Source organism: Aulonocara stuartgranti (assembly GCF_965226115.1).
Source record: "Aulonocara stuartgranti genome assembly, chromosome: 19".
NCBI classification, from domain to species: Eukaryota; Metazoa; Chordata; class Actinopteri; order Cichliformes; family Cichlidae; genus Aulonocara; species Aulonocara stuartgranti.
The window spans coordinates 31,861,089-31,888,615 of NC_138955.1; the positions used below are offsets into that span (position 1 = coordinate 31,861,089).

Genomic DNA, 27,527 nt, shown 5'->3' on the forward strand with positions numbered 1-27,527 from the left:
GGAGTTCAGGCATCTTAGCATCTCATTACAAGCCATGCAAACAGATGAAAATGATTGGAAATTAAATGAAGGTTCTTTAACCCACATGAATAATTCATGGCCATTGGTACAGGCCTGTGGGCAAGGTTGGGAGGGATTGGCTGTTTCAAATATAGAGATTTAAAGCGGATTAAAATGCAGTATTTAAACATGTAAAAATGTAAATCTCACGAAGAGATTGCCTTCATCTCTTACATCGAAATGTCCAAATAACTAGTATGGTGTTAGAGATGGAGTTTAGACCGAATCAACTCCATCCATGAACATACAAAAAGATCCTTGAAGTTAGCGGCAGTCCTTCAAATGCTTATTTTGCAGGTCACTGGACAAATGTGTGTAAAATGATTTTTATGCAAGTTCCACAACGTCTTATTTAGCTAAAGATGATGGTTTCTGCTGGTTTATTTATTTTAATTTAAAAAAAAAACTCTTGAAAACATTTCAATCCACTGGTTATGTGGTTGTTTTTTTTTTTTTAAAAGGCAAAAAATAGATCGACTTTTGTTTTTCTTTTAGATTACCATCACTGGGGGTTGAATGGCAGAAATGGGGAGCTTTATTTCTCAGTGTGGTAACTAAGCTACACCAGCTAGAACGCACCAAATTACTGTTGAAGTTATTCACGTCCAAACATGAAAGATTGCTGTTTTGAAGATGTTGGATCTGCCAGAATCAACCCAAAGGCTCTAAATTGATTCCAAAGGATCTTCCCCAACAGGTAATGCAGAAGCTAGATCAAGCCTGTATAAGGACATTTGCCGGGCTCTCAAATATTTTCCTGAGTAGCCATGTGGAACAAGTACAATTTGTCAGCCACACTTATTATTGGCAGCTCTCTTCTATGATTTGTGCACTCGGTAATTTGGCTGGTTTAAAATTAAGTGGCCAGGAAAAAAAATTGTGCTTTTCTGTTTCAAAAACATTTTAAATGGGAATTTCCAAATCTTGAGACCTGATGCAGGATATTTTATTTACACAATTTAGCTAGGGCAAAGCAGAAGCTTAATCAAATAGTAACAGTCACTTTATGCTATCATCTGAATTTATGATAGCATAGTTCTATATCCTGAACTAATACCACTTTTAATGAAAGAGAGTGAGAACAGTAGGATTTCCATTGTTCTGCTCCACTAAATGCCCCGAAGTGCTCATTATATGTAACTTACTGGCAGTGGTCCGACACCCAAATGTATAGTCAGGGCGCATTAGGAACACCTGGCAGAGGCTCCGGCCCAGTTCATCTTCAACTCGCACTTCTGCCAGAACACCAACATTCCAAGTGAGTCTAACTGGACAATGTTCTGCACCTCTGTTGCTGAGGCTGCTGCAAGGAACTATGGTCACAAGGTGGTTGGTGCCTGTGGTGGTGGTAATCCCACTAGAGGGCGGACATGGGAGGTGCACGGAGCCATCAAGCTGAAGGAGGAATCCTATTGGACATGGTTAGCCTGTGGGAGGCAGCTGATCTAGTGATGGAAGGAGTACTTTGACGATCTCCTTAACCCTACTCACCTTCTGTAGAGGAAGCTATGGAGGTGTGAGTCGACGACTCACCCATCACTGGGAGTCGATAAACAATTCCTTGGATGCCAGGCCCCTGGGATGAATGAGGTTTCTCCTGAGTTCCTAAAGGCTCTGAATGTTGTAGGGATGTCTTGGTTGACACGCCTCTACAACATGGCGTGGAGTCTCTGGATTGGCAGACTGGGCTTGTGGCTCCCATCTTTGAGAAGGGGGCCAGAAGATCTGTTTCATCTATAGGGGGATCACACTCCTCAGCCTTCCTGGGAAGCTCTACAATGGGGTACTGGAAAGGAACGTTCATCCGTTCGTTGAATTTCGGATACAGTAGGAACAGTGCAGTTTTCGTACTGTCATGGAACGCTGGACCAGGTCTTTATCCTCTCAAGGATAATTGAAAGTGTGTTGGCGTTTAGCCTAACCTTAATTCGACCATGGATAGGTGAAAGACAATGGCTAGATGTCTGTAAAATGACTTGTAATGATAAACATTATTGTAGATGGGATACACTTGCGTTCTGTCCGTGAAGTACTACTAGCTACGCTAGGCTCCAGCCACCCCATGACCATGAACATGGATAAGCAGCTAAGGAAATGGAACAATGGATGCTTATTGTTTATTAGGTTAGAATTGTACAGCTTCAGGGTTTCTGCTGTTTTGCCAGATTGAATTTGTTGTTGTGAAATTTCTTCTAGTAAATGAACCAGTGATCATATTTATAGTAATACTGGTATGTCCAATTTCAGTTTAAAGGCTGAACATCAACATGGCTTCAGTAGTTTGGCTAAATGTTGTGATAGTATATACGGAGACAGACTGAGGGTGTGATTGTGAGGCAAACTAAGACCGGCCTCATCAGGAAACGGGAGTGGACTTTGTGAGGTTATTTTAGGAGATGGAGTGAAATGAGAATTAGAGGGAGGAGGGGAAATGAGGACCTGGTGACAGCGAGGACTAACGGATAATGATGACTAATGATTTCATTGTTTCCATTGCTGCATTAAAGGACGGCAGGAGCACAGAGGTGATTTGGTGAAACAGCCATTTGAAGGTGGATTTTCATGGACACCCCCTGCCCCCCCAGAACAAAATGCTGATTAACTCAACACATCTCCATAGTATTATGGAAATTCTTTCATCACCATCCCATTGTCAAAGAGCTGTCTTTTTTAGCCTTATTACAGTGAATACTTGTAAGGTTGTAATTTTTAGGCACTGTGGGAGACTGCATCATCAGCTACTTTGTCAATGACTTCTTCCATATTTCTACTTCGCATATTCATCATTTAGCTGACTCGTGACTAACTTATGTTTGGAGTTCGTGAATGGTTTACAGGGTTCATTTCTTATACATAGCACACAATAGGAAATAGGTTTATGATGGTTACTGACTAATGGTGAATACACCAGGATATTAGATGCACTATGGCATGGCTGTAACTCAGGAGGTAGAACAGGTAATGTGTGATCTGATCCTTGGCTTCTCCAGTCTGGATCCCCGAGGCACGATCTGATATCCTCGTGTTGGTGTTGTTCCCAGATCATCATACTAAATGTTGTTCCAGGATCAACATTGCAAGTGACCAATCAGAATGTTGTGACGTCATACTTTTGCGACTTCGGAAAAAAACGGCGTAAAACAAAAAACTGTGCTTAAGCTGCGTGAAACCGCCTCTGTCCGCCGATCAACGGACCCTGACCCTAACCCTAACCGTAACCGTAACCCTTTAATAAACGGTAAGCAGAACTGATATTGTCCTTGCAACATTGGAATTTCATAAATACACGACTGGCTTGGCGCGCAAAAGAATAACGTCACAACAATGTGATTGGTCACTTGCAATGTTGAACCTGGAACAACATTTTCATGATGGTCTGGGAACAACACCAACACGAGGATATCAGATCATCCATCCCTGAGTATCCTTGGGCAAGATACTGAACCCCAACTTGCTCTTCGATGTGTTCTTCAGAGTATAATTGTGTGTGAATGTTAGATAGAAAACACCTGGCTGTGAATGAGCGAATAAAACGCTTTGAGTGCTCAAACAGAGTAGAAAAGCGCTATATAAAAATCAGTCCATTTACCATTTGCCACTCATACATAGGATCAATCCAACGTCACAGTGACTATGCATCTGTGGTGCTTGCTAGTTAATGAGCAGCTAGTATCTGATGTGACTATTTGAAAATTTGTGTTCTAACATGCTGAACAACCACAGCTCATTGAGAACAGAAGACTTCTTCTACACAGAGATTATCTTTGCTTGCCACCTGGTCTATCTGCCAGATTAGTGCCCTTGTGAGTTTGTCACCATCGTAAAAATAAAGATCACTGTTTTGACACACCCGAGGACCCAACATATATCACAAAGGCACTGACAGATTAACAAGTATGCCGTTTTGTTGGTTTTGTACCAATCAGCTCCCAGAAAGAACTCCAATCGGATGGCTCTAACTCCAACATATTGATTTTGAACTGGAGGGTCACTATAATCATAACTTTAATAGGTAGAGGCCTAGTTCATGTAACCTTGTAAACTCAGAGACAGTGGCGCTAGCATCTGTTCAGAGGACTGAGTGGAGTGGCAGGTAATATGTGTCCTTTTTTATTCATCATAAAGTGGGACCCAACATCTTTTTATTAGATTTTTCAAGCAATTATTTAAAGAATTTGTTAGGATTTCAGAAGAGTTGTAAATGTGAACATTGGTATATCTTGCATGATAACGAGTTACAGTGTTACAATGCACTTCTTGTTGGGGCTGTAGTACAGCTCATAGACCTAATGTGTGAAACCTTCCTAAAATATAAGATGGTTCTTATGCATTACGTTTCCCAGAGATTGCTCCGGTTATAGATGTGGCCTACAATATCTAGGAAATGTAATGCAAATGTCTGTCTAATTGTTTTTTCTTTGATCACAATCTGACGATTTGGTAAATACTAATGAGGATTATCAAAATTGAAATAAAAAAAAATATTACAATACAACTTTATTTATGTAGCACATTTAAAACCGAAGGTACACCAAAGTGCTTCACGACAAGGTTAAAACATAAGATGTAAGATAAAAGGCTGTAACAGAGTACGAAACCCCCCAAAAAGTACAGACAAAATAAGAAATAAAACATTAGAGCACAGTTTGCTTTTGTGACCTCTAGATTAGACTACTGTAATTCCCTTTACTTTGGTCTCCACTCCACCCTTCTTCATAGATTGCAGGTTATCCAGAATGCTGCGGCACGCCTTCTGACTGGAACCGCAAGGTTGGCCTCGATCACCCCAGTCCTTGCTGACCTGCATTGGCTCCCTGTCAAATACCGAATGGAGTTTAAAATTCTGTTGCTTACCTTTAAAATCATAAACAATACACACTGTGTTACCTCACTGAACTCCTTAGTCCATATACCCCTAGGAGAGCCCTAAGGTCATCAGGACAATTACTCTTAGTGCAGCGTACCCTTATGTTATTTATCTTCTACGAATGTTCCACACTATAAATACCCCCACCTTATATTTATGAATAAAAAAATTGCACTATAGTAGTAATAGTACAATAGTTGTAGTAGTTAAAAAAATAGTTATTTGCACATATGCATGCCTATAAACTAGACTGGCATTTAACATGGAGCAAACATGAACTGACTTTGATGTTAGACCTGGGTGCACGTCACCATCTTACCAGCAGATGTCAGCAGTGATCTCAGCCTTCTGAATGTCAGCGCTGCTGCTTCATGGGAAAGAAAAGAGAGTGCTCTGTTCACATAAATCCGGCCTCTCCTTAAGCTCTGGCCCTTCTGAGGGACACACTGTAAATACTGGGGGTGTGTCCTGATAACTGCTGACCTTGACAAGCACATGATGGCAGCTTATCAGCCAAACAAGTCTGAAGCGGGAGAATCCTTGAGGGATATGGACAGGAGGGAGTGTTTAACATTTGCTTCCCAGCTGCCTGCTTTAGTTAGATCACAGCTGACAGGCTGATCTTCAGCAGCAGCAGCAGCAGCAGTAATACTGCATTTCCTTGTCACTGCTGCTTTCCTTGTGTCACCCAGGCCAGAGGGCTCTAACAGCAGCTGGTACGGCGCTTCAGAGCACAAAGCTGTCAACTTTATTGGAATTGTAATGTATTTACGTAATTTAGTACAGTAAGGCTTACTGCATTGTTGAAAAGTGTAATGTGATTATGCATTACTGTAATCACATTGCATTACTTCTGCAAATGTGGCTCACAAATATTGTATGTACAACATTGGGAATGGCCTCCTCAGAGCCTGGACCTCAGCGTTACTGATGATTTATTTAAACATCACAATGAAAAATGGCTTTGTGACATTTCTCTGCAGCAGTTGTTGAGTTTTCCAAATGACTGTAGGAGATAAAAATCTGATGGGCTGGGTGAGCCCCATCCTGTTGTTTGGGTAGAGAATCAAAAGGTTTTCAGATCATTGGTTTAAATAGCTGATAAATACAGCATCTTGGTGTTTAATTTAAAAGGTTACTAAGACACCACATTTACATTACATAGGTTGGCCTACTTTTTTGATAAAAAGCCTGATCTGCATTGGAAGAAGCCGATTTTCAGATTGTTAGACTGTTGACTGAAAATGTAATAGATTTCACTGAGCATTAAATGGTCAGTTACTCAGTGAAAAGGGCGTTTCCTGCTTCCAGTGTGAGAATTGGTTTGCTGTGTTTCATTTCTTTGATGACTCAATATACCATTGCATTGTGTGATGGGGGGGATGGAGCACTTGGTGGTCTGAGATTTGATGACTCTGCTTCCTCCTCATGAGACTTTTGCGCAAACTGTAAATTAAGACACAGTCGTGTTTCCTACTAGAATGAATTAGTCTCTGATTTTCTGTTGTGTATATCTGGATATCTGGTCTCTTAACAAAAGCTGCTGTGCAGTGAGAGATAAAAATCCAGTGAAGTGAATAAAGTGCAAAAAGCAACAATGACTGAGGTGGAGGGAGTATGCAGACCAATGCAGGGAGAGAAGGCTAATAATTTAGGTAATTTGGAGGATGATTACATCACAAAGGCTGTATTTGAAGGCTTCTCTAAATACAGGCCAAAGTGTGTCTTTCTTTCTCCAGGGTTTGAAGGATGCTTTGTGGCCTCCCCTATCCTAAGAGTCATTGTGCCCTGGTGATGGATACCCCCCCCCCCCCAAAAAAAGGTGGATAGACTAACTGAAGCGGACAAAGAGTAAAATTTAGGCCTGATTTAGATTTCTGTGAGGAAACTTTATAAAGCTTTAACCTACATAAATGGCCAGCGTTGTTGTTGTATTTGTACTTGTGTGTGGTGCATTATGTGTTAAATACTGTGTCCTGCTGTCTTATATGCAGTGCCAGTCAATAGAAACACAGAAACTGCTGTGGCTTTTCCTCACCTAGGTCCCCAGTAATTATTGTGGTCCGTTTATGTTTAGCAGTTAGCAGTTCAGGTGTGTCGTACTTCAGGACACAGTGTTCATTACGCCGTAGGGTTTCAGAGGGGTTTGCAGCTACGATGTAGTTACTAGGGCTGGGCCATATCATACCTTTTATAGTAACACCGGTGTAATGTTGGGCAATGATAAGAAAATGAAGTATTGCGATAGAATATGGGTAACACGCGCAGTGCCTTTGTTTTCATACGCACATGGTGGACAAAGCATGGCGGCGACGGAGAATGAGAAGGGTGAAAGTGGAACGTTGAATGAAACAGATGAACCTGAACTGGTTTGTAAAAATGCTGCAGCTTCAGTGGTGTGGAACTGGTTTAGCTTTCGTCCATCAGATACACAACAAAGCACTATTTTTGGTAGAGCATGCTAGTGGGCCGTTGTTATTACCGTGTTTTCGGCACTATAAGTCGCACTTAAAATCCTTTGATTTTCTGAAGACTCGGCAGTGCCCCTTATAATCTGGTGCGTCTTATGTATGAATTCTAGTTGTGCTTACTGACCTCGAAACGATTTGATGTCGTACACGGCGCTCGAAAATCTGTCAAAAAATGTTTTAGTACGACTTTGCTAAGCTACGAAGACGCACCGCTCGATGGATTGTCGGAGCATTACGGCTATCGTAGGCAGGAGCCTCGCGGAGTGATACATACTGCGCCTCAACATTATATTACCGTATTGTGTGTGTATGGCCTCTTTTTAAGTTATGCTGAGGATATGTCGGATATATGTTTTATATAACTTTAATGCACAAAAAACAGCTGCTTGTTTAAGTGAAAATACATTGATGGGGTTTTTTGCACTAATAAAGTTGTGGAGTTGTGTTTTGTCTCGTGTATATCGTCAGTTATATGGTTATTGCAAATTTTCAAATAGGGCTGTTCGATATAACGATATGTATCGGCTGACAATATAAAAACATCTATCGTTTCATTTTACGCTATCGTTTGTTTCGTGGTGTCGCAAAATAAACTGTTTACGGCAATATTTGTTCATCATTTTGATGGTCACTGTGGTGGCTATATTACTTAAAGTTCTCTCTTTCTCTTATATTTAATATCACCCCACTACGGACAGACAAGCGCCTGTTTTTATGGGTTGTCGTTAGCAACAACGACGGTAAAACCATCGCATGTCCGTTTGTTTATTTTCCACATAAACCTTTCACAATAAAGCTCAAGATCCTGTTGAGACTTTTCAAAATAAACGGAATCACGTGAAAAAGTATTATTGAGTTGTCAGGTGCTAAAAAATAAACCTTAGACTCAAACGTTATAACAGGCTTTTCCTCGCAGCACGCCGTGTAATAAAAAAACGGCGGCCATTACAACTTATGTCTAAAAATGTATCGTTTAAATCGGTTAAAACACTCGACTCCAGGTACACGACACGCAGCTGGAAACACTTCAGCTACCCGAGATTCACAGAACTGACAGAAAATATAAAATTTTTGTGATTTATATCGTTATCGGACGATAGATGTTTTATATCGGGATATGAGATTTTGGTCATATCGCACAGCCCTATTTTCAAATATGATAAATAGTTTTGGCCGTATTGCCCTGCCCTAGTAGTTACCATGCAGATTTCGAGCAGAAGTGTAAATCCCCAGTACTGTGTTTCCATGTTACTCGGTTATCTAGGAGTATAAATGTTATCAAATGAGCTGTGGCTCTCACTGAAATCCCTCCCCCATCATTTCTTCTTCTTTTGGCCCTTCTTCATTTTCTCCCATATTCTTGTGGCTCTTCTCATATTGCAGTGAAAGAAAGCAGCACCACTGCAGAAATATAGTGAGTGCTTTTTGCCTACACTTGGCTGGGAGAGATAACAAATAGCTTGTATTTTCCACCTTGTTGTACTGTTGTGTACTGTGTTCAGATAAGTGGCATTTTAATAAATGGAGCAGCGCCCAGGTCCACACTCAGTCTATTTAGGAACTGTATATTTTGCCTTATTGTATTAACTGTTGCAGGATTTCTTGTGAATGGCTTTGCTAACGCCTTGGGCTTTGTAACTATAATACTTGTAGACAAGGCCTATTGACCGTCCGGGCTTAAATGTAAGCACAAACACACATATCACCCCCTCCCCCGTGACAGGCAGCGAGATGAACCTCAGTGAACTGAGTAACGAGCTAATCACGAGTGTCCCAGTAATAAATAGGCCTTGTTCATAGTCCACTAATCCCAGTCATTTAGCCCTGGTGTGACAGCAGAAATCAATTACTGCAGCTGCTCTATGCTGCTGTCCAGCTGCAAATAACACACTGTCACCTCACTGTTCACAGTAGGACATTATGCATTTGTAATGTCAGTTATCTAAAGTAGTCAGATAATCTTCACCACCCTCGTTCAAACTTTAAATGCTCATTATATAAATCATATGTTGTGTCTGGAGAAAGAATAAAGACTGTAGTCTAGCTTCAGAACCTCGTCCCTAACGTGCACCACGGCGGTGTTAGTGTTATGGTTTGAGGCTGTTAGACCTTGGCCAGGATGCCTCACCAGCAGGACGGGAAAGAATTAATTTTTTGTATCACATTTGGTCAAGCAGCATGACAGCAGCCATAATTACCAAAGTACAACATAATGTTTTACAATATCTAAATCAATTTCCAGATCTTCATCTAGAGCTGGGCGATAGAACGATAACGATATGTATCGCGATATAACTTTTACTCGATAGAGAGATTAAGCTATCGCGATAGACCTCGCCGCTCTTGTCCTCTTTTAAAAAAAAAAAAAAAAAAAAAAAAGGTCAGCCAATCCAAATTAAGTAGCGCAGAGCCGAACCAATCACAGCCGCAGCGTCACGTCGCGTGACTTGTTACGTACAGCACAAGTGCCAAGCCGCACGTGTGTTTGTTTGGGAAGCAGCCAGCGCGTAATGGAGGAAATGAGTGTGCCGACTAGAAAAATCAACCGAGCGTGACCGAAGAGAAAACAGATGATGGTTCCAACGCCGGAGGGATTGTCGAACGGAAGAGCCATAGAAGTTCCGTAGTGTGAAGGTATTTCAGCTATTTCAAGTCTGACAAAAAACAGAGTAGCGTGCACTGTAAATGTGCCGAAAGCAAGTCTGGAAATACAATGAACTGGTGCATGCGTCACACTGTGCGCCACGTTATTGTTTCGGTGAAATGAATTTCTACAATACTGTTAATTCTACTCTCTGCAGTGTTTAAATGCTTACATATACACACAGTTACTGTCCCTCCACACATACGACTCGGTTCTGCTTCTATGCCCCAGCTTTGTTTACTTTTTCCCACCGAGGCTTCTAGACTTCTGATTGGCCAACATTTCTGCACGGTTAGGAATCTAGCACCACCTGCTGCTTTGGCATGTTCATAGCAGCGTTTTCCTTCATTTCTGCCTTTATGTGTGGACGGGATTATTTTTTAAAACGAAAACGGAAAATCTCAGTTTTCAAAAATACCCGTGTACGTGTGGACGTAGCCTCAGTCTCTGACTGGAAGCGCTAATTCGTCATTCGGCTTTTGTCAGACTAAAGTAACTGTTAAAACTGTTTGAAAAGCTCAGCTATACAACAAGGAGAGATTGAGAATTTCCTTTTAGTTCTCAGTTTATTTGATGTTGACAAAAGTTAGTCAGTTTTGTCTGTTCTTCTCTAAAACAAACTAAGATTTATTTTTAGAATTAATATTTTGTTTCTAAGTGGAATTGACAATTTAGTCTGTTTCATTTGTTCTATTTTGAAACTTAAACGCTTTAGCGGCTGCCTTTTGTGTAGTTTGCAATATTTGCCTTTATTTATCTGAAAAAGTCTCATGTTCCTTAAGTACATCTACCCTGTTGAACTTATTATGAGAAATAAATATTTAAATAAAAACAAGCTGCTGATTATTTCACATTTTACTTGTGAGCAACGGCACATTTAAATCTTACAAAAATAGTTATTTGGCTTATATCGTGATAGATATCGTTATCGCCTGAAATGAAAAAAACATATCGTGATATGAAAAAATCTCATATCGCCCAGCTCTATCTTCATCCAACTGAAATTTACTGAAAGGACTTTAATTAAGTAGTTTTTGTGAAGAAAAACTCCTAAATACCAAGTTGATTCTGTCATGAAGGTTGTAATGAGCAAAACTTCAAAGCCAATGTGCAGAAATGATGAACAGATAGTGGAAATGTTTAGATGCAGTAACTGAAAGAAAGGCTTTGATTGTATTATTTCAATTTATACAAATATATTGTGTATAATAGCTCACACAACAGTCAATGCAAGACACTTTATGTTGTAAAGACCCAACTTTTCAATTTCAATTCAATTTGATTTATACAGCGCCAAATCACAACAACAGTCGCCTCAAGGTGCTTTATATTGGAAGGCAGAATCTACAATAATACATACAGAGAAAAACCCAACAATCATATGACCCCCTATGAGCAAGCACTTTGGCGACAGTGGGAAGGAAAAACTCCCTTTTAACAGGAAGAAACCTCCAGCAGAACCAGGCTCAGGGAGGGGCGGGGCCTGCTGTGATTGGTTGGGGTGAGAGAAGGAAGACAGGATAAAGACATGCTGTGGAAGAGAGACAGAGGTTAATAACATGATTCGATGCAGAGAGGTCTGTTAACACATAGTGAGTGAGAAAGGTGACTGGAAAGGAAAAACTCAATGCATCATGGGAATCCCCCGGCAGCCTACGTCTATTGCAGCTTAACTAAGGGAGGATTCAGGGTCACCTGGTCCAGCCCTAACTATATGCTTTAGCAAAGACCCCCAACAATCAGACGACCCCATATAAGAAAACAATTTCTCAGGAAGGTGTAGGCATGTGCCATGAGAGAGTGAAAACAGGAGAAAGCTGAACGCTCTTCTTCTCTTTCTACGTTTGAATGCCGTAGGAACCACAAATAAGCCAGCAGTCCAAGAGTGAATTTTTCTATCTGGGTATACAGCACCATGAGACAGGACATGGTTTGGACCTTGTATATGTGGAGAAGAATTTTAAGTTAGTCTGGATTTAGCAGGAAGCCACTGAAGAGAAGCTAGTATGGGAGAAATATGGTCTCTGGCCTCTTTCAGTACTTGTGCTGCAGCATTTTGGAACACTTGGGGTTTTTCAGCAAGCTTCTGAGAACCTGATGATAATAATGAAATACAGTAGTCAAGCCTGGAAGTAATAAATGCATAAACTAGTTTTTATCATCACTGCCAGACATGATGTTTCTATGTATGTTGTGCAAATAATTTTGTCGAAATGCAGGAAAGCAGTCCTACACATTTGTTTAATATGTGCACTCAAGGATGTACCATGGTCAAAAAGACACCAAGGTTCCTCACAGTGTTTCTGGAGGCCAAGGTAACCACAATGTCTGTGTGAAGAAAAGAACTGGAATCACAGAGGAGCTTAAAGGTGCTAACTCTTTCAGCGTTAGCACCAGTGATATGGATGGGTCAGTGTTCCATGTTGCAATCTTGCAGTCCACTATCATTCCCTTTAGTGACGCTGACACAGATTGTCCTGTGCTTTCATCTTCTCTCTGTAGGCTGGCTGATCATTGTTTGTGATTGAGCCCACAACGGTCGTGTCATTTGGCAATAAAGTGATGACATTGGAGCTGTGCTTAGAAACACAGTTATGAGTAAAGAGCACAGTCCTGTAGCGTTCCTGTGTTTGTCATAAACAAGGAGGATGTGCATTTACCAGCTCTCACCACCTGGGTCCTTTTCATGAAGTTGGAAATCCATCTGCAGATAGACATCTTTCACTTTCTCACATATGTGTTCCCTTTTTCTAAGTCGAGGAGGCGAGGGCGTCGTCTGTGGCAAACTGAAGAGGATCCAGGATCTCAGGGAGGAGTAGAGGTGACACTCTGAGACTTTCAATCTGGAAGGATGTCTGGTCTTGGATACCACTTTCTAATATTCCATTTGAAAGTGTTTCTGGAAACTAGGCTTTCCTGTTCAGGTTTCTGCCTGTATGCAGAAAATAGCAGTATGGAACTGTGGTGTGTCGTCTGAAGTGCAGGGTAGGGGTGGAGTTTGTAACAGTGTTTGGATGGGATGTAACAATGATCCAGTGTCTGATCGCCTGTTGTAGAAAAAGAAATATGCTGATAGAATTTTGGGAGAACTGTCTCCATACCGGCTCTATTAAAGTCTCCCTAAACAATGAATGCTGCCTCTGGTTTAGAATTCTCTGAATCACTAATAACGTTGCACATTGCATTCAGAGCCAATATATCACCTCGTGTAAACAGCTCAGGAGGCACACTGGGCTCCAGCCATGTCTCTGTGAATGCAAAATCACAGCAGTTCTTGATGAGCTTTTGATGCTTAATCTGTGCGCGCAGCTTGTCCAGTTTGTTGTTAAGGACCTGAACATTAGCGAGCCCGATGTTAAGGGGAGAAGGCTGGTTTCTCTGCTGGATCCAGATCTCCATCATAGTGGCATCTGTAATATTGACAGCTGTTATGTATGATGTCCATATTGAATCTGTGAAAGCACTGTATGCATACAAAAAAATATTATTTTAAAAGTAGATTCTAAGTCTTTTGGTTCTTGTTGGTGCATCCACCAATATTCATTCCATAGACTGAATATTATAAAATTAAAGAACACTTAATGTTTTCATAGCAGTTTGGCTGAGGTGATGGAGTGACTGGCCAAGAACTTGTGACTTTGTCTTTATCACTTGCACATATTCAGAGAGCACAAAGGGTGGGTAGGAGTTATTCCTTGAAAATAATTTACCATCTGTGCTTAACGGCATCTGAAGACTGTCCATCAACCTGCACAGCGAGGACCCAGCTCAGAGGCCTGTGCTTTAATTACATGTGCAAACAGACACAGAGTTAAAGAGAAAGAAAATAATACGTTTCTAATCAAAGGGTACTCCTCTGTAAAAACATATTTAAGGGTTTAACCTGCTACTAACACAGAATTCGTTTAACATTAGCAACAGGCAACCAGATATAGACAGAACCTCATACAGTATTGTGAAGGCAGTTTACTTTTGTTTTTATTTTTCCAAAAACTGTTGTATGATCATTATAAAATAACACATCTATATATAAAAATTACTAAATAATTAATTTTAGACCCTCCGCAAATCGCTACCTTATCATGGTGGAGGGGTTTGTGTGTTCCAGGGACCCCAGGGGCTATGTTCTCCAGAGGCTCTGTCCCTTGGTAGGGTCTCCCATGGTAAATTGGTCCTGGGTGATGGACCAGACAAAGAGCAATCCAGAAGACCCCTACAAGTAGAACACCAAGGGAACAGTTCATCCTGCCCGGGATAGGGTTACCGGGGCTTTGTCCTCAAGCCAGGCCCAGGGAGGATGCCCTAGGGCGAGCATCTGGTAGCCGGGTCTTAGTCCATGGGGCCCGGCACGCACAGCCCGAAAAAAGGACATGGGCACATCCTCCTACAGGCCCACCACCCACAGGAGGCTCTGTAGGGGTTGGGTGCATTGTGTGCCAGGCGGCGGCCAGAAGTGGAGGCCATGGCGGACTAATCCCCGGCTACCAAGATGGCTACCAAGCCACAGGTCGATGATCGATTTTGTAATCGTATCACCAGACCTGCGGCCATATCTTCTGGACACTCGGGTAAAAAGTGTCCAACCTGATTTCTCCAACCTTTCCACCTGGAACACTCTATTGACCTGGATTGAGTACGTACACAATTCCCTTACCTCCTCTGCCACCGGCCTCTCACCCTTAAAGGCATCCTTGGGTTATCAGCTGCCATTGTTTACATCAGTTGAAGGTGAGTGCACTGTTCTATCCATCCAGCACCACCGTCACAGTGTTTTCGACTCTAGAAAGCAGCGTGGTCAGTCAAGCTGCCACCAAGGAGCAGAATAAGCACCTTGCCAACAGACGCATCAAGTGACCCCATTAATGACGAGGTTGGAAGGGTTGGCGTTCCACTAAGCACATGAAGAACTCAATCAGGAAAATGTTGTCCAAATTTATCAGCCCTTTTGAAGACATGCCATTATCAACCCTGTGTCTGAACGTCTCAAGTTTCTGCACAATATGCAAATCCATAACGTTTTCTGTCTCTCATTTGAAACCCTGTCTCGAGTCCTCTGTGCCCTGCGTCTGAACCTTCCCCCACCTGCCCAGCTCATCAATGGCTTACCAACATATTTGGTAAGGCGGCTCATGGAAGTTAGACGTGGGAGAAGGCTTCAGCGTTTCGTGAACTGGGAGGGGTACATGCTGGAGGAACCTTCCTGGGTTCCTCAATCAGCCATATTGGATAAAACCATGCTTAGAGACAACCATCATGATAAACCTGGCGGGTCGCCGGAAGGCTCTTGTTTGGGTGCTACTCTAACGGTCCTCAAGTCCTTCTGTGCGTCTCTCTCTCTCTCTCTGTGAAGTGTGTGGTGTGTTTGTGTGTGTGCTTACCTCCTCTCCATCACACCTGAAGTAATCAAGATCACCTGTTTGCCGTCTGCTGATCAGTCTGCCACTACTTATGCTGGGAGCAAACTTTCGGTCTTCACCAGAGCATTGAACCGACCACACTGTGAAACCGTCTCTGATCAGTAAGTCTGTTTCCAGTTTGCACAACGACTACGTACGTGTCCCCTCCTCTGTGCAGAAGCCCCGGTGTTTTTCCCCAGTGAGAGCGATTTATGTGTGAGAGAGCTGTGGAGACGATTCTGTTCCTGTTCGGTTTCCTTTCCAAGGAACTTGAAAAGAGAGACTGTGGATTTATCCCTGCCTGAAGATGTTGTAAATAGTTTTCCTTTCACGAGCACTGTAAATAAATCAGAATCAGAATCAATCAGAATCAGAATACTTTATTGATCCCTGGGGGAAATTATTTTTTAAACTCACCATATCTGATCTCCTGAGTCCTGTGTTTGAGTCTGGCCTGTCTCGTTGGTTATTTGCATTTTGTTTAGAGCACTCAGTTTAATCTTCCTCCTAGTGAAAGCTTTTCTATCCTCAGAAATCTTCAGGGTCAATGCTGTTATCCTCAAACAGTGACAATTCTACTGGATCTGATGGCTTCCTCTGTAGTGGCAATACAACTGGGACACCTGTATGTGGAAGGGTTTGGTGCCACGTGGCCTTACTGGGCAGTAAGGGTCTCCACAAAATCCCTATGTACTTGTTACCAGTGAAAGTTCCTTGATTCAGGGCATTACCTTGATGACAGATTCAGTCAGGAAAGTAGTCTCTGTAGATTTCTGTCTTATGGTCTGGGCTGAGAGATGGGGCCCACAGATGTGCTCTAACCACATAAACTGTCTGGAAATGCTGGCAGTTCATCTGTTGCTAAAACATTTCCTCCCTTGGCTGAAAGGTAATCATGTATTAGTCAGGTAAGAAAATTCTACAGTTGTTGCATACATCAGCAGACAAGCAGGAGGTCCCCTAGGTTACACACACTAGCATACAGTGACCATTGACAATTGGCAGAGACCTCCTTTGTTTGGTACAGCGGTAAATACAGTGGGTAAAATACGTATTTTTTCTAACTATGTATATATATAACATTAAAAAAAAGTGCTATTGATAAATCTCACCAGATGTCAGTAACAACCCGTCCAATCCATACATGCAAAGAAATCAAACCGTAGATGTCCAACATTGCTCATCAGAACCTTTAGTAGTGTCAGCAGTGGTTTTCCCAACATTAAGGTTGTGAAGGTCTTATTCTATCCATCATAAGATGTTTCTTGTGCGACACCTTGGCAATGACACACCTTTTTATAGGTCGCCATTTGGGGCTGAACTAGCTGATATGAATTTGCATGAAGTTGCAGGATTGTTTTCTAATTACTAAAGGATTTCAGCTGGTGTCGTGACTTCCCCTTTTTACACCTCCACTTCGTCATGTGTTCAATACGTTTTCCCTGCGTCATTTCTCATTATTACACTTAATTTGTGGAAATCTATGATTTGATGTCTTTGCACGTGTAGGTTAGATGGATTGTTAGCAACATCTGGTGAGAACTGCATTTCAGTCCTCTGTTGTAGTGATTATATCATTTCTGCAGTTTCTGGTTGAAATGGATGAGGCCTTCTCACCGATCAAGGTGCATCTGGCAGATATTTCTGGGTAATATTTTCTGGACATCTGGAAAAGGAAAGGAAGACTGTCGGCTGCCTTTTATTGTCTGCCTTTCGCCCCTGAAGAGCAAAACCGGCTCCATACCTTATGTTGAGTCTTTGCGCTGCAGATTGACATGGACAGAGCTCAGGGTATTTAGACAGAATGACCACTTACCTTTATCCATTATGGCACCTGGCCTGCTGGTGCCATAATGGTGTTTGTGGTTCTGATAAGGCCACGCTGGAGGTCTCGTTATAATGAGACAACTACTTGTGCTAATTGGACAACCAGGGTTGTAGCCATAGCATAAGTGTTTATTTTAGTTAATTATAATAAATTTGCAGAGCAGACATGCTTAGGATAAATTAAGCAGTTTTTATATTTCTCAATCCAAATACCTCTGTCTCCTCTTGGAGATTTTTTTTTTTGGTGTATACAGTGGATTATTATACTATGAATATTTCCTGAACCACTAGTTCAGTGCCACTCCAGTGGACAGGTATAGGTAAATATACATGTTTAACAGACTTTGAACTCGTCACAGATACAAAGATGCCGCTGCTGTTAGTTCAACATCTTCCCGTGCCTCCTTTTTATCACCTTCCTTTACTCCCGTTTCACTTCTGCTTATCCCTCCATTCTTCCCTCATTGTCTAATCCTTTTATCCATGAACACACCGCCCTCTGAAGCTCACACAAACACACATGGTTTTCCAGCCTTTATTTTCTGTCCTCACCAACTGTGTGAAGAGGATGAACATAGAGATACGCAAATGCATTCTACACTCAGCTCCTGTGGCTCTGGTCTGTACCACAGATGAACTAATGCATCTAATTTGCTAACTGGTCCATTTGGTGGGACTGCACATTTGTGTAGATCGTGGGCGGTGGTGAGCATCAGCCTATCCCAGAGCAGCATTTCCCTCAGGCTGTCAGAGGCGCATTACCATGGTGATGTCATCCTCAAGCTGTGAGTTTGCCAGCATCCCACAAGGCTCCCGATTACTGGAAGGGAGGCGAGTGAGAGGAGAGAAGATCGATCTGATAATTAGGCAATAAGTGACAAACTGACGCCACGGTTTCGTTCTGAGGAACCTCAAAATTAGCTTCCAAACATATTTTGCGAGAACCGTCTAGGCAGTTTGAAGACTGTTGACCAGACGGAGATAAAAGAGCAGTATGTCATCTCTGTTTTGTTGTAGCAATGATATGAAGATTATGAATAATGCACGTTGGATATTTTTGTTCTCTTTCTTCAGTCCATCCATTTTCTTAACAGCTAAATCAGCTTCGGGTCCTGGAGGTCAGCAACCTATTCAAGCTGTGAAAAAGAATTTACCCCGTCCTGATTCCACCTTAAATGTTTTAGACCATCAAACAAATTCTACTATTAGACAAAGACAACCTGGGTAAATACAAAATACAGCTTTAAAATGATGATTTCATTTATTAAGCTATTTACACCTGAGTAGATGTGGACGTTGTCTTTTTTTAAACAGTTATCTGTATTTTCTTCAGTAGTACTTAAACACCAAACTACACACAGGTGACAACGTTTTTCAGTGCTCTTTGTCTCGGAGCTCTTCTTGATAATATCTTCTATTGATAACTGTAGCCTGCGATTCATTAAATCAGCTAAGTGCCTCGTGTCCTGTGGATGGCGCTATTGTAACCCTAGAGCAGAAATGTTTTGTCACAGGATAAAGGCGATCACTGTTGATCTGCTGTGACCTTTCTCTGTCAGAGGGCAACAGATGCCCCTGAGGATAACAGAGGAACTGGATTCAGTCACTGTACGAGTCAAAGGCCAAGGATTTGTTCAGACACAGATTTATTTACACAGCTTTTTCTTCAGGTTAAGTTAAAGGTTGTTTTCTTTTGTTACAATATCTTCATCTACACAGAAATGATCTTTATAACCAAGCAAACCTGGATGTTCTGTACCACAAATACAAATTAATTTGAAAACATAATAAAAGTAAACTTTGAGTGGTCGTGTTACACTGAGTCACACCTTTCTCTGAACTGTTAACTAACCTGATTTCTGTTGTTGCTTGTTTTTCCCTGGCTCAAAATGGGCCTTCGGTTTAAGCATAATCGCTCGTTGTATGGCCGAGGCCGTCTGTGTTACTTAAGATTATTCCTGATTATTTGATGAACAAAAATAATTGATTATTCCATCGTTTAGCCGTGTAATTGGACAAAAGTCTTCTGCCTTATTAATAGAGCATTAATAAATATTCAAATGAGAGGTATTTTAAAATGAACTGCTCTTTGGTTTACAATTTAGAAATGCAATGTTTTAAAAACTGTGTACAATCTCTGTCAAGCAAAAAAAACCTAGCGTGGCTTTTACACGATATATTAAAATTAAATTGAAATAAATGATCTCAAGTACGATAATTTCAAATAAAACAATCTAAACTAAAGCATAAAGTAAAATTACCTATACTGTCTTCTTGGAAGGCTTTCTTACATTAATAGGTGGCAAAAATCATCTGCTTGCTGGATGACATAGATTTGTGTGTGTGTGTGTGTTTAATGAGTGTGTGTTGGTAGCCTTTTAAAGAGGTGGTGACTGTAATGAAGAAAAGTGGGCATGTCAACATTAGAATTTCTGTGCTTTGATGCAAAAACAGATGTTATAATGGTGTAGATCAGGGGTGTCGAACTCCAGGCCTCGAGGGCCGGTCCTGCAGGGTTTAGATCTCACCCTGGGTCAACACACCTGAATCAGATGATTAGTTCATCACCAGGCCTCTGGAGAACGTCAGGACATGTTGAGGTCATTTATCCATTTAAATCAGCTGTGTTGGATCAAGGACACATCTAAAACCTGCAGGACACCGGCCCTCGAGGCCTGGAGTTCGACAGCTGTGGTGTAGATGTTAATAATTAATGTTAATAATAATTCAGTGGCCCAGGTCAGTAGCCCGTGTACATTTTTATTGGCCTGTAGGGGAAAAAAAGCTTGTATTTTTATATTTTTAAGATTTTAATACAACTTTATTCAGATAATATTTTCTCTTAAAATCTGAAAAATATTGTACAAAAGTAAAATAACAAAAGCCAGACATAAATATGGTCTAGTACACCCATGCCCCCCTTTAGACTCACCCCTGTTTGTTGCAGGTCACTGCCTCAGCCTTCAGCAGGCGGCCCAACTTCACCATCGGCCCAAACTTTCATTACTGATGGAGCAGCTACAACGTTCGCTTCTCTTCATGTCAGTTTGTTGATCAGGTGTTTTTTCCACTGGGTCCTGTGGTTGGGGGTTTGTTGTGTTGATGTGAGTACGGCTGGCAGCGGGACTGTGTAAATAGTGAGCCTCAGTAAAGCGTGCTGCAAAGCACGAAAATGTCTCCGTGTCTGCCGTGGCGTTTCACAGGTGCGTCAGCATCTAAGGAAACAATTCGCATCGAGGATTTCTGATAATATAATCCAGTTATTCCAATAACTCCAGGAGTCGTTGCAGCCTTATTAAAACAAAAGAAATCATTTCTCACTGAAGCCATAGGACAAAGGTCAAAATTTAGAAATTGCATTTTTTTAAACTTCTGATGTTCAATATCAGTTTTTCATTTAAAATAATTTTTAAAATAATTTAATGGCACGAGGCTTTCTGTTTTACATTTTTCGTTTTTCAACCTCTCTACATGTGAAAGCAGCATTTCCCCCAAAACGTCTTCTTTTTATTACTTATCTCCAAATATTAGAACTAAAAGCTTTTTACTGCGTATAGTCTTGGATATGAATTTACATTCAGAGACTCATATTGTGTAAGTGCTGCTGTTGTGCTATCTTGATAGAATTTGTGCTGATTTCAGTATGAAAGCCATGCAGAATAAGTAATGTATATGAATAAAATGTATAAATGCAAACTTAGTATTTTTGAAACACCGCATTAACAGTGTGGCTCTGGTGATGGCGCTTGTTACAAAAAGGCGTCCTGGTGCATGGCTAAGCAGAAAGACTCATCTGGTAATCTCTGGTGACTTGTTCCTGTCATTGCTTTGTCATCATCGTCCAGATGACACTCATGTCAAACGGTCCTATGGGAGCATGCTGCGTGGCTGTATGTGTGTGCGCCCTGGAGTGTTTTCATGTGTGTCTGCTGGAGGTTAGAGAGGTTAAGGGGAGCTAATTTCATGCCTCTTTATTTGCACTGGCCTCAGGAGACGAGCTCTATAAGCATTATCACTTCCAGCTGGTTCAAATGGGACAGACGGGACAGGACTGCCAGCACAGACATGCAGACACGTAGAGACCAGAGCACAGAAGATGCTTTCTAGAGGCTTAGGGTGTCATTTGTTTTTATTGATGTTTTTCATTTAGATTTTATAGACATGTGTATTGTATTCTGTTTGTTCGTAACTGTTTTGTTATATTTTAGCTGCAGTTTGAAGATACATTGTATTAATATGATTCCTGTTATTTTTGCAGGACCTTTGTGTTGACATTGGTTCATTTTTCTTTCAGAAGTAAAACCAAAACAGGAATCTCTGACTCTGAAGCTCTGTAAACAGGAATTAAATGCACTATGTGGCCAGAAATGTTTGTGCATCTGCCTTCACAAGTATACGAACATGAGTGACATCCTGTTATTTATTCCTAAGGTTTTAACTGGCAGCTGTAATAGCTTCAAGCCTTCTGGTTTGGTTGTAAGTTAATGGGAATTTCTGACCATCCTTCCAGAAGCGCATTCGTGCTGCAGCATTGCGTGTTCCTTTCACTGGAACTGAGGGGCAGAGCCCATCTCCTGAGAAACACCACATCTGGCAACCTCCAAACTCTGACTGGTCCATCGCCAGACAGAGAACCATCAATCATCACTTGAGGGAACATGTTTACACTAGAGTCTAGTTGTGGCGTGCTTTACACTGCATTGCCTTGTACAGCTTGGATGCAGCTACTCAGCCATGAAAGCTCAGCTCATGAAGCTGTCTGTGCACCGTTGTAGAGCTAATCTCAAGACCTCATGAAGTTTGCAGCTCTGTAGTGAATGACTCTGCACACTATGCATCCGCTGACCTGCTCTGTGATTTCACGTGGACAGTTGGTATGACATCACGGTACCACACAGTGGTGCCAGTCACAGCTGCTCCTTGTACCATGCAGTTTGAAGTTTCCTAGACGTCTAAATGAGTTACATGACATTAAAAGACACTCAACACTGCTGAAATCCATCCAGTAACAAATCAGACTGTGTGACACAAGGAGCAAAAACAGACGCTGTGACAAGGGTTGAGAGGAAGATGCCCTATATGCACACTAGAGGGCAACGAGGGAGCTCGGGAAAAGGAGGCACAGGTGAAAAGAAACTGGGTAACGAACAATGAAGAAAAAAAACGAGTGATAAATAGCAGAAGTCAAAACCTGGGGGGCAGACAGAGACTTAATGTTCACACCTGACTGAAGTCCTACGGTGGGACCTTAGACAGCTGTGAGTAAACAAATACCCACAAAGCTCAGTGAACTAAAGTAGTAATGTAGTCCATCCCAGGCGCAGCCCTCTGACCCGTATCCTAAATTTGATTTGTTGCATTTTCAGCAAAGAGATCATCAGTAGATTTATTTCTATTGCAGTAGATTCTCTCTGTGGTTGTTTGTGCTTTTTGTAAGTAGAAATTTGTAAAGGATTGATAGAAATAAGTCATACTCTATGCTGAACACCATTGTCATATAAATTAATGGTTGACCAGCTGAATGTTTTAATATATTTTTGCAAATAGCAGTATTTTATGTAAACACTTCATGTCATGATTCAAATTACCAGTAAAACCAAAATGTACTCGATAGCTTTTTGCTCCTGTTTCAACATAACAATGACAACATGAACAAAAGGAATAGTTTGTCTGCTCTGCTGTGCCACAGTTGTCAACTTGCCATGATCTCCAGTGTGTCAGTGCTCCCAAAGACACGCTCCAAGCTTTTACCTCGGCTCTTTAGCAAGTTTACTGGTACAGTAACATTTTAAAGCACTGGGACGAAGTGCCATGCCACACATCGAACAGTGTTTAGCCTTTCATTGTCCCTGAAAGTCTTCATTTCTGCAACAACCTTGATACATTTTAATCAACTGTCATGATTGTTTTCCGTCACCTCCTGCAGGTGCACAGGCGATCGGCAGAGCGTCTTCGAGACTTGTGCTGTGCCAACCGGGGCACTTTTATCAAAGTGGGCCAGCACCTTGGTGCTCTGGACTACCTGCTGCCCGAGGAGTACACATCTACGCTAAAGGTGCTCCACAGCCGAGCTCCTGAGAGCAGCATGGAGGAGATCCAGCAGGTTATCAGAGAAGACCTTGGCAAGGAAGTAAGAGCAGATAAACTTGATCTACTGTAAGACCAAATGTTGTAGGCATGAACCTTTGTGATTTTTCACATGAGCCTGTCTTAATTGTGTGCGTATGTGTGAGTTTTAACATTACGTTGTGTGCTTCACCTCTCATGATAAGGCATCCTAACAACAGTGATTTCACCCTAATTTCCAATCTAGACATAAATGTAAAAACAGACGTATTAACAGTGGAACATTTGAAAACATCTGAACAACAGCCATCCTCACTTATGTCAAATTTTATTTCATTCAAGTGAGCAGAAAGATGGGTGACAACGGTCCCCGCAGTGACTATACATGACACAGGAGTGAAAGATGATGGCTGATCTACATTTATGGGTGTCTCTCACTCTTAGAGAGAAACTTGGGTACTTTTTTGAAAAAGATTAAAAGTCTGAGACGGAATTTTATATGAAAGACGGATGCAGCCTCAGTGACCTCGCCACTGTCTCTATAAAGTGTTTTGTTCTTGCCGTCTTGGTGTTTTGAAGCCACACAGTATCTACCCGAGGCATTTCAGAGAGGAGCTGTGGCAGTTGTTTGGCTTGAAGCAACATTTCCACATTTCAACTTTCCCCCCCTCAAAACAGTATTTCCACTTTTTCTCCACATGGACACACATTTTCCTTTTTCTTAATGGGCCCATATCACATATCTCTGTCGTGTGGATGTGACGAGTAAGGGCTGAATCTGCAAAATAGGCTGACAGCTCGTCAGTTTCTTGATGTTTTATCTGTTTTTTTTCTTTTTTTTAAAACAAAATGAACATCATGTTTTCTTTAACAAGTCTTTAAACAAGTGAAAGTGTTTAGTGAGGTTTTACGTGACGAGAGCTGAGGGTTGTTTTCTCAGAGACCTGTGGACAACTGCATGTCTTCCACTGGTGATTGGAGAGAATGACACAACATATGTGAAAATTCCAACATTAGGAAACAGAGTCATAGTGCAGAATCAGGGAGTCCAGCTGTCAGATAAGAGGACTCTGTCAGCATCGTAGCAGATTTATTCCAGTAAAGAATGACTTTTACCAAACACCTTTATGTTTGCCTTTCATTCGGTCTGTAGTTTAATCATTTTTATTTGGAGTTTCTTTCACTGTAATAGTCGGAGCATCTCTGTGCACGTGTTCTCGTAGCAAGCTGAGAAGTGGGGACGAATGAATCAGTTTAAAACTGCTAAATGACAACCGAGAGGCTGTTAATGCTGCTGTTAGTGTGGAGCACAACATTCAAACTGCTGGTGATGGCAGCCTTTTAGAACTGCAGGAGGAAAGCAATTATTCTGTTATTTTTAGACACAGTGTGTCGCTCTTCCCCTTCTCCTGTGTGTGCATGTGCTACAAGAACGGGTTTGGTAGGTGAACGCGGTGTTCCTACGACTGTTTAGGCAACCACGTTAGGGTTGGATTATGCTGACACAGCATTAATGAATCATTGTTGAGACCTTCATGATAAAATTCACAGTGCAATAATGGTAGATACCAAAATAATGCATATCAGTGATTTACAACCATGGGTAATGCTAGCCATTATTTGAGAACTAGTGTAATATTCATAGTCCTTCTCAGTAACCCGCAGAAACAAGGAGAATCGACCTTTTCTCTAATTGCTCTCAGATACATCAGTCTTCTCTTGTTCATGTTTTTAATTAGGTCCACATTCAGTTTGATGTCTTCCAGAGTAGGGCATCATTAACGCTGAAAAGATAGTAATATAATTTGTGTGTCTACAAAGAAGGTAGCAGAATGAATCAGCCCCCCTCGCTTCTGGAGTGGCAGGAGAAGAAGTGACGCTGATGAGCAGCTCTGGAGGCAGCAGCGAAGCTTCGCCATCATTTCCGATCGACTACACATTTATCTTTTTAAATATGTGTGCATTCTAACGTCAGATGGATTTTCTCATGTATAAGTGGTTTGTCACGAGCAGTATGTGGTCTGCTGCTGTTTTCAGCGCCATATGTGGTGAGATGTGCATCGGCGCTGTGCATGCATGTGAGGAACGTTGCCTTGTTTCTGGTTCTCATTTCCCTCTAGAGTAAACCTGCTAAACATGCACAATATGTTCTTTTACTCTGCATGTACTACTACAACTACAACAAACACAACAACTACATCTTGAACAACAACAACCGGAGCTTCCATGGCAGCTGATAATAACTGTAACGACTAAGATTTGCAAAATACCCAAGAACACCATATTCTACAGCAGAGGTCGTGTTATCATCTGGGTTCTTCCAGTAGGTGGCAGACTGCTGCCTACTGGGAATCTGCACTTTCTGTTTTCCCCATGGATAAAGACAAAGAAGTAGGGCTCCAGCTGCCAGCTTTAGCCACCTTTCGGCTTGCCTCGCGATCCATGTTGGCTTAGAACAGCTGATTATAATAGCACGTTTGGATTTAAAGCCACATACTAGCAGCTGCTGTAGTTATATTTACCGTCATCTATTTGTAGTTATTAATTTATACCATATACGATTAACTTAGTGACTAATGTTACTTACAGTAGTATTAAAAACTGAGATTACAGAAAAGTACGTTGGTCTTGATCATTTTTATTTTTTTTAATAAACTGTATATTTGGTATTTGTATGAATAAGCTTTAGTAAGCTGATACTTTATTAATGTGGTATTAAAATGGATATAAAACACACGTATAAATAAAAGTTGAGATTTTTCAAAATAAACTGACTCACGTGAAATAGTATACAGAGTGTTTACAGACGAGAAGCTAAAAAGAGCCGTCGGGTGCTAAAAAATGAACCTTAGAACAGGCCGTGTGGTAAATACTCACAAAGAAAGCTGCAGACTAATGAGAGTCTGTTGATCACAACCGACCAACCAACCCGATGATGTCACGCTCTATACTGGGACAGGATGTTTTAAAACTAACTTTAAGAATCCAGCTTCACACACACTGTTACATCTATGTCGGTTTTTAAGAGCAGGTGAGCCTTTATATGTTTTGCAGCTTTAGTTCCTGCTTATTACACAGAAACTACCACAAATGTAATTATTACCTGAACCACATGCTATGAACTTACACCACTGAGGGAGTAGCTAACTGTAGCTAATGTTACTGGAGGCTAAGGTTGCAAAAAAACAAGGTTGTGTTGAAATAAGATGACATTATTATAATAAATATGGATAAACAACCAGATGTCGTTAATATGACTGTCAGATAACACTGATATAATTAAGCACCCTATGTTCAACAGTTCATTCAGACTGTAGCTATGTGAGTGAATGTTATCATGGTTTATTTCTAATGATAGACATGAAATATTCCAAAAGAAAATTGAAAAAGATGAATTAATTAATTTACTTCATGCAAAGTTATAATGATGTGAAACTGTTGCTCAAACAACTTCAATCATTCTTGGTTTAATTTCAAAAATCTAATTTTCCAGTATGGAAGAACCCTGGGCTGGAGAAGTAGGAGAACATGGATGGGATCTTACTTTTGTGTACTGGACATTTTAAATATCTGTTCCATAACTACTTTCTGTCCAAGCTGAAATATTTTTCCCGCACTGTGTTGTCATCCATATATAAGGTGTGGTGTGAAAGGGGGTCCTCTGCAATCCCATCAAAGTCTGAGGTATTCGTATAAATTATTCCTTTAAAATTTGGAAAAAACGATGTTAAATAGACCTTTATATTCTGTGATCCATGATAAAACAATAATTATTGTTTTCTTATTCTTCCTGTCTTTGAAACATGTGGATTTGGATCAGTGTTTCCAGCTCAGTCCAGACTTTCTGATGCTTGTAATCATTTGTTAGTGTTAGCTCCTGTGTAATAAGCAGGAATTTATCACAGGTATTTTGGGTAACAATCACACTTTAATAACCTATTAAAGCAAACTTAATGTGCTATTGAATAGAAACAGACAGGTTTGTATTTTGCATTTGTTTCCTGATATTAAGCAAAATCTACCAGAGAGATGTAAACATTTACTCAACCAGAGCATTAAACATAATATTGACATCATTGCTTCTAAGCAAGGCAGACTTCTGGGAACCTAAGGTAGGATTAATTCAAACATTATAATATAGTAATACTACCCAAATGTGCTAAAACAGCAGCCAGTATTACAGTGTTATTATGAGG

The 27,527-nt window shown here is 41.1% G+C and overlaps 1 protein-coding gene and 1 long non-coding RNA gene across 5 annotated transcripts in view; one reads left to right on the top strand and one right to left on the bottom strand.

The window, feature by feature from the left end:
• adck1 (aarF domain containing kinase 1) overlaps positions 1-27,527 on the top strand; it is an 88,389-nt gene that overhangs the window by 19,399 nt on the left and 41,463 nt on the right. For all 4 annotated transcript variants that reach the window (XM_082515764.1, XM_082515763.1, XM_082515765.1 and 1 more), the window contains one exon: positions 23,192-23,395. In XM_082515764.1, the coding sequence (XP_082371890.1) occupies positions 23,192-23,395 (204 nt within the window). The remainder of the gene's footprint in view (positions 1-23,191; positions 23,396-27,527) is intronic.
• The window catches only part of LOC309695275, a 158,412-nt gene that overhangs the window by 5,668 nt on the left and 125,217 nt on the right, over positions 1-27,527 (bottom strand). The gene's annotated exons all lie outside the window — the stretch shown is intronic.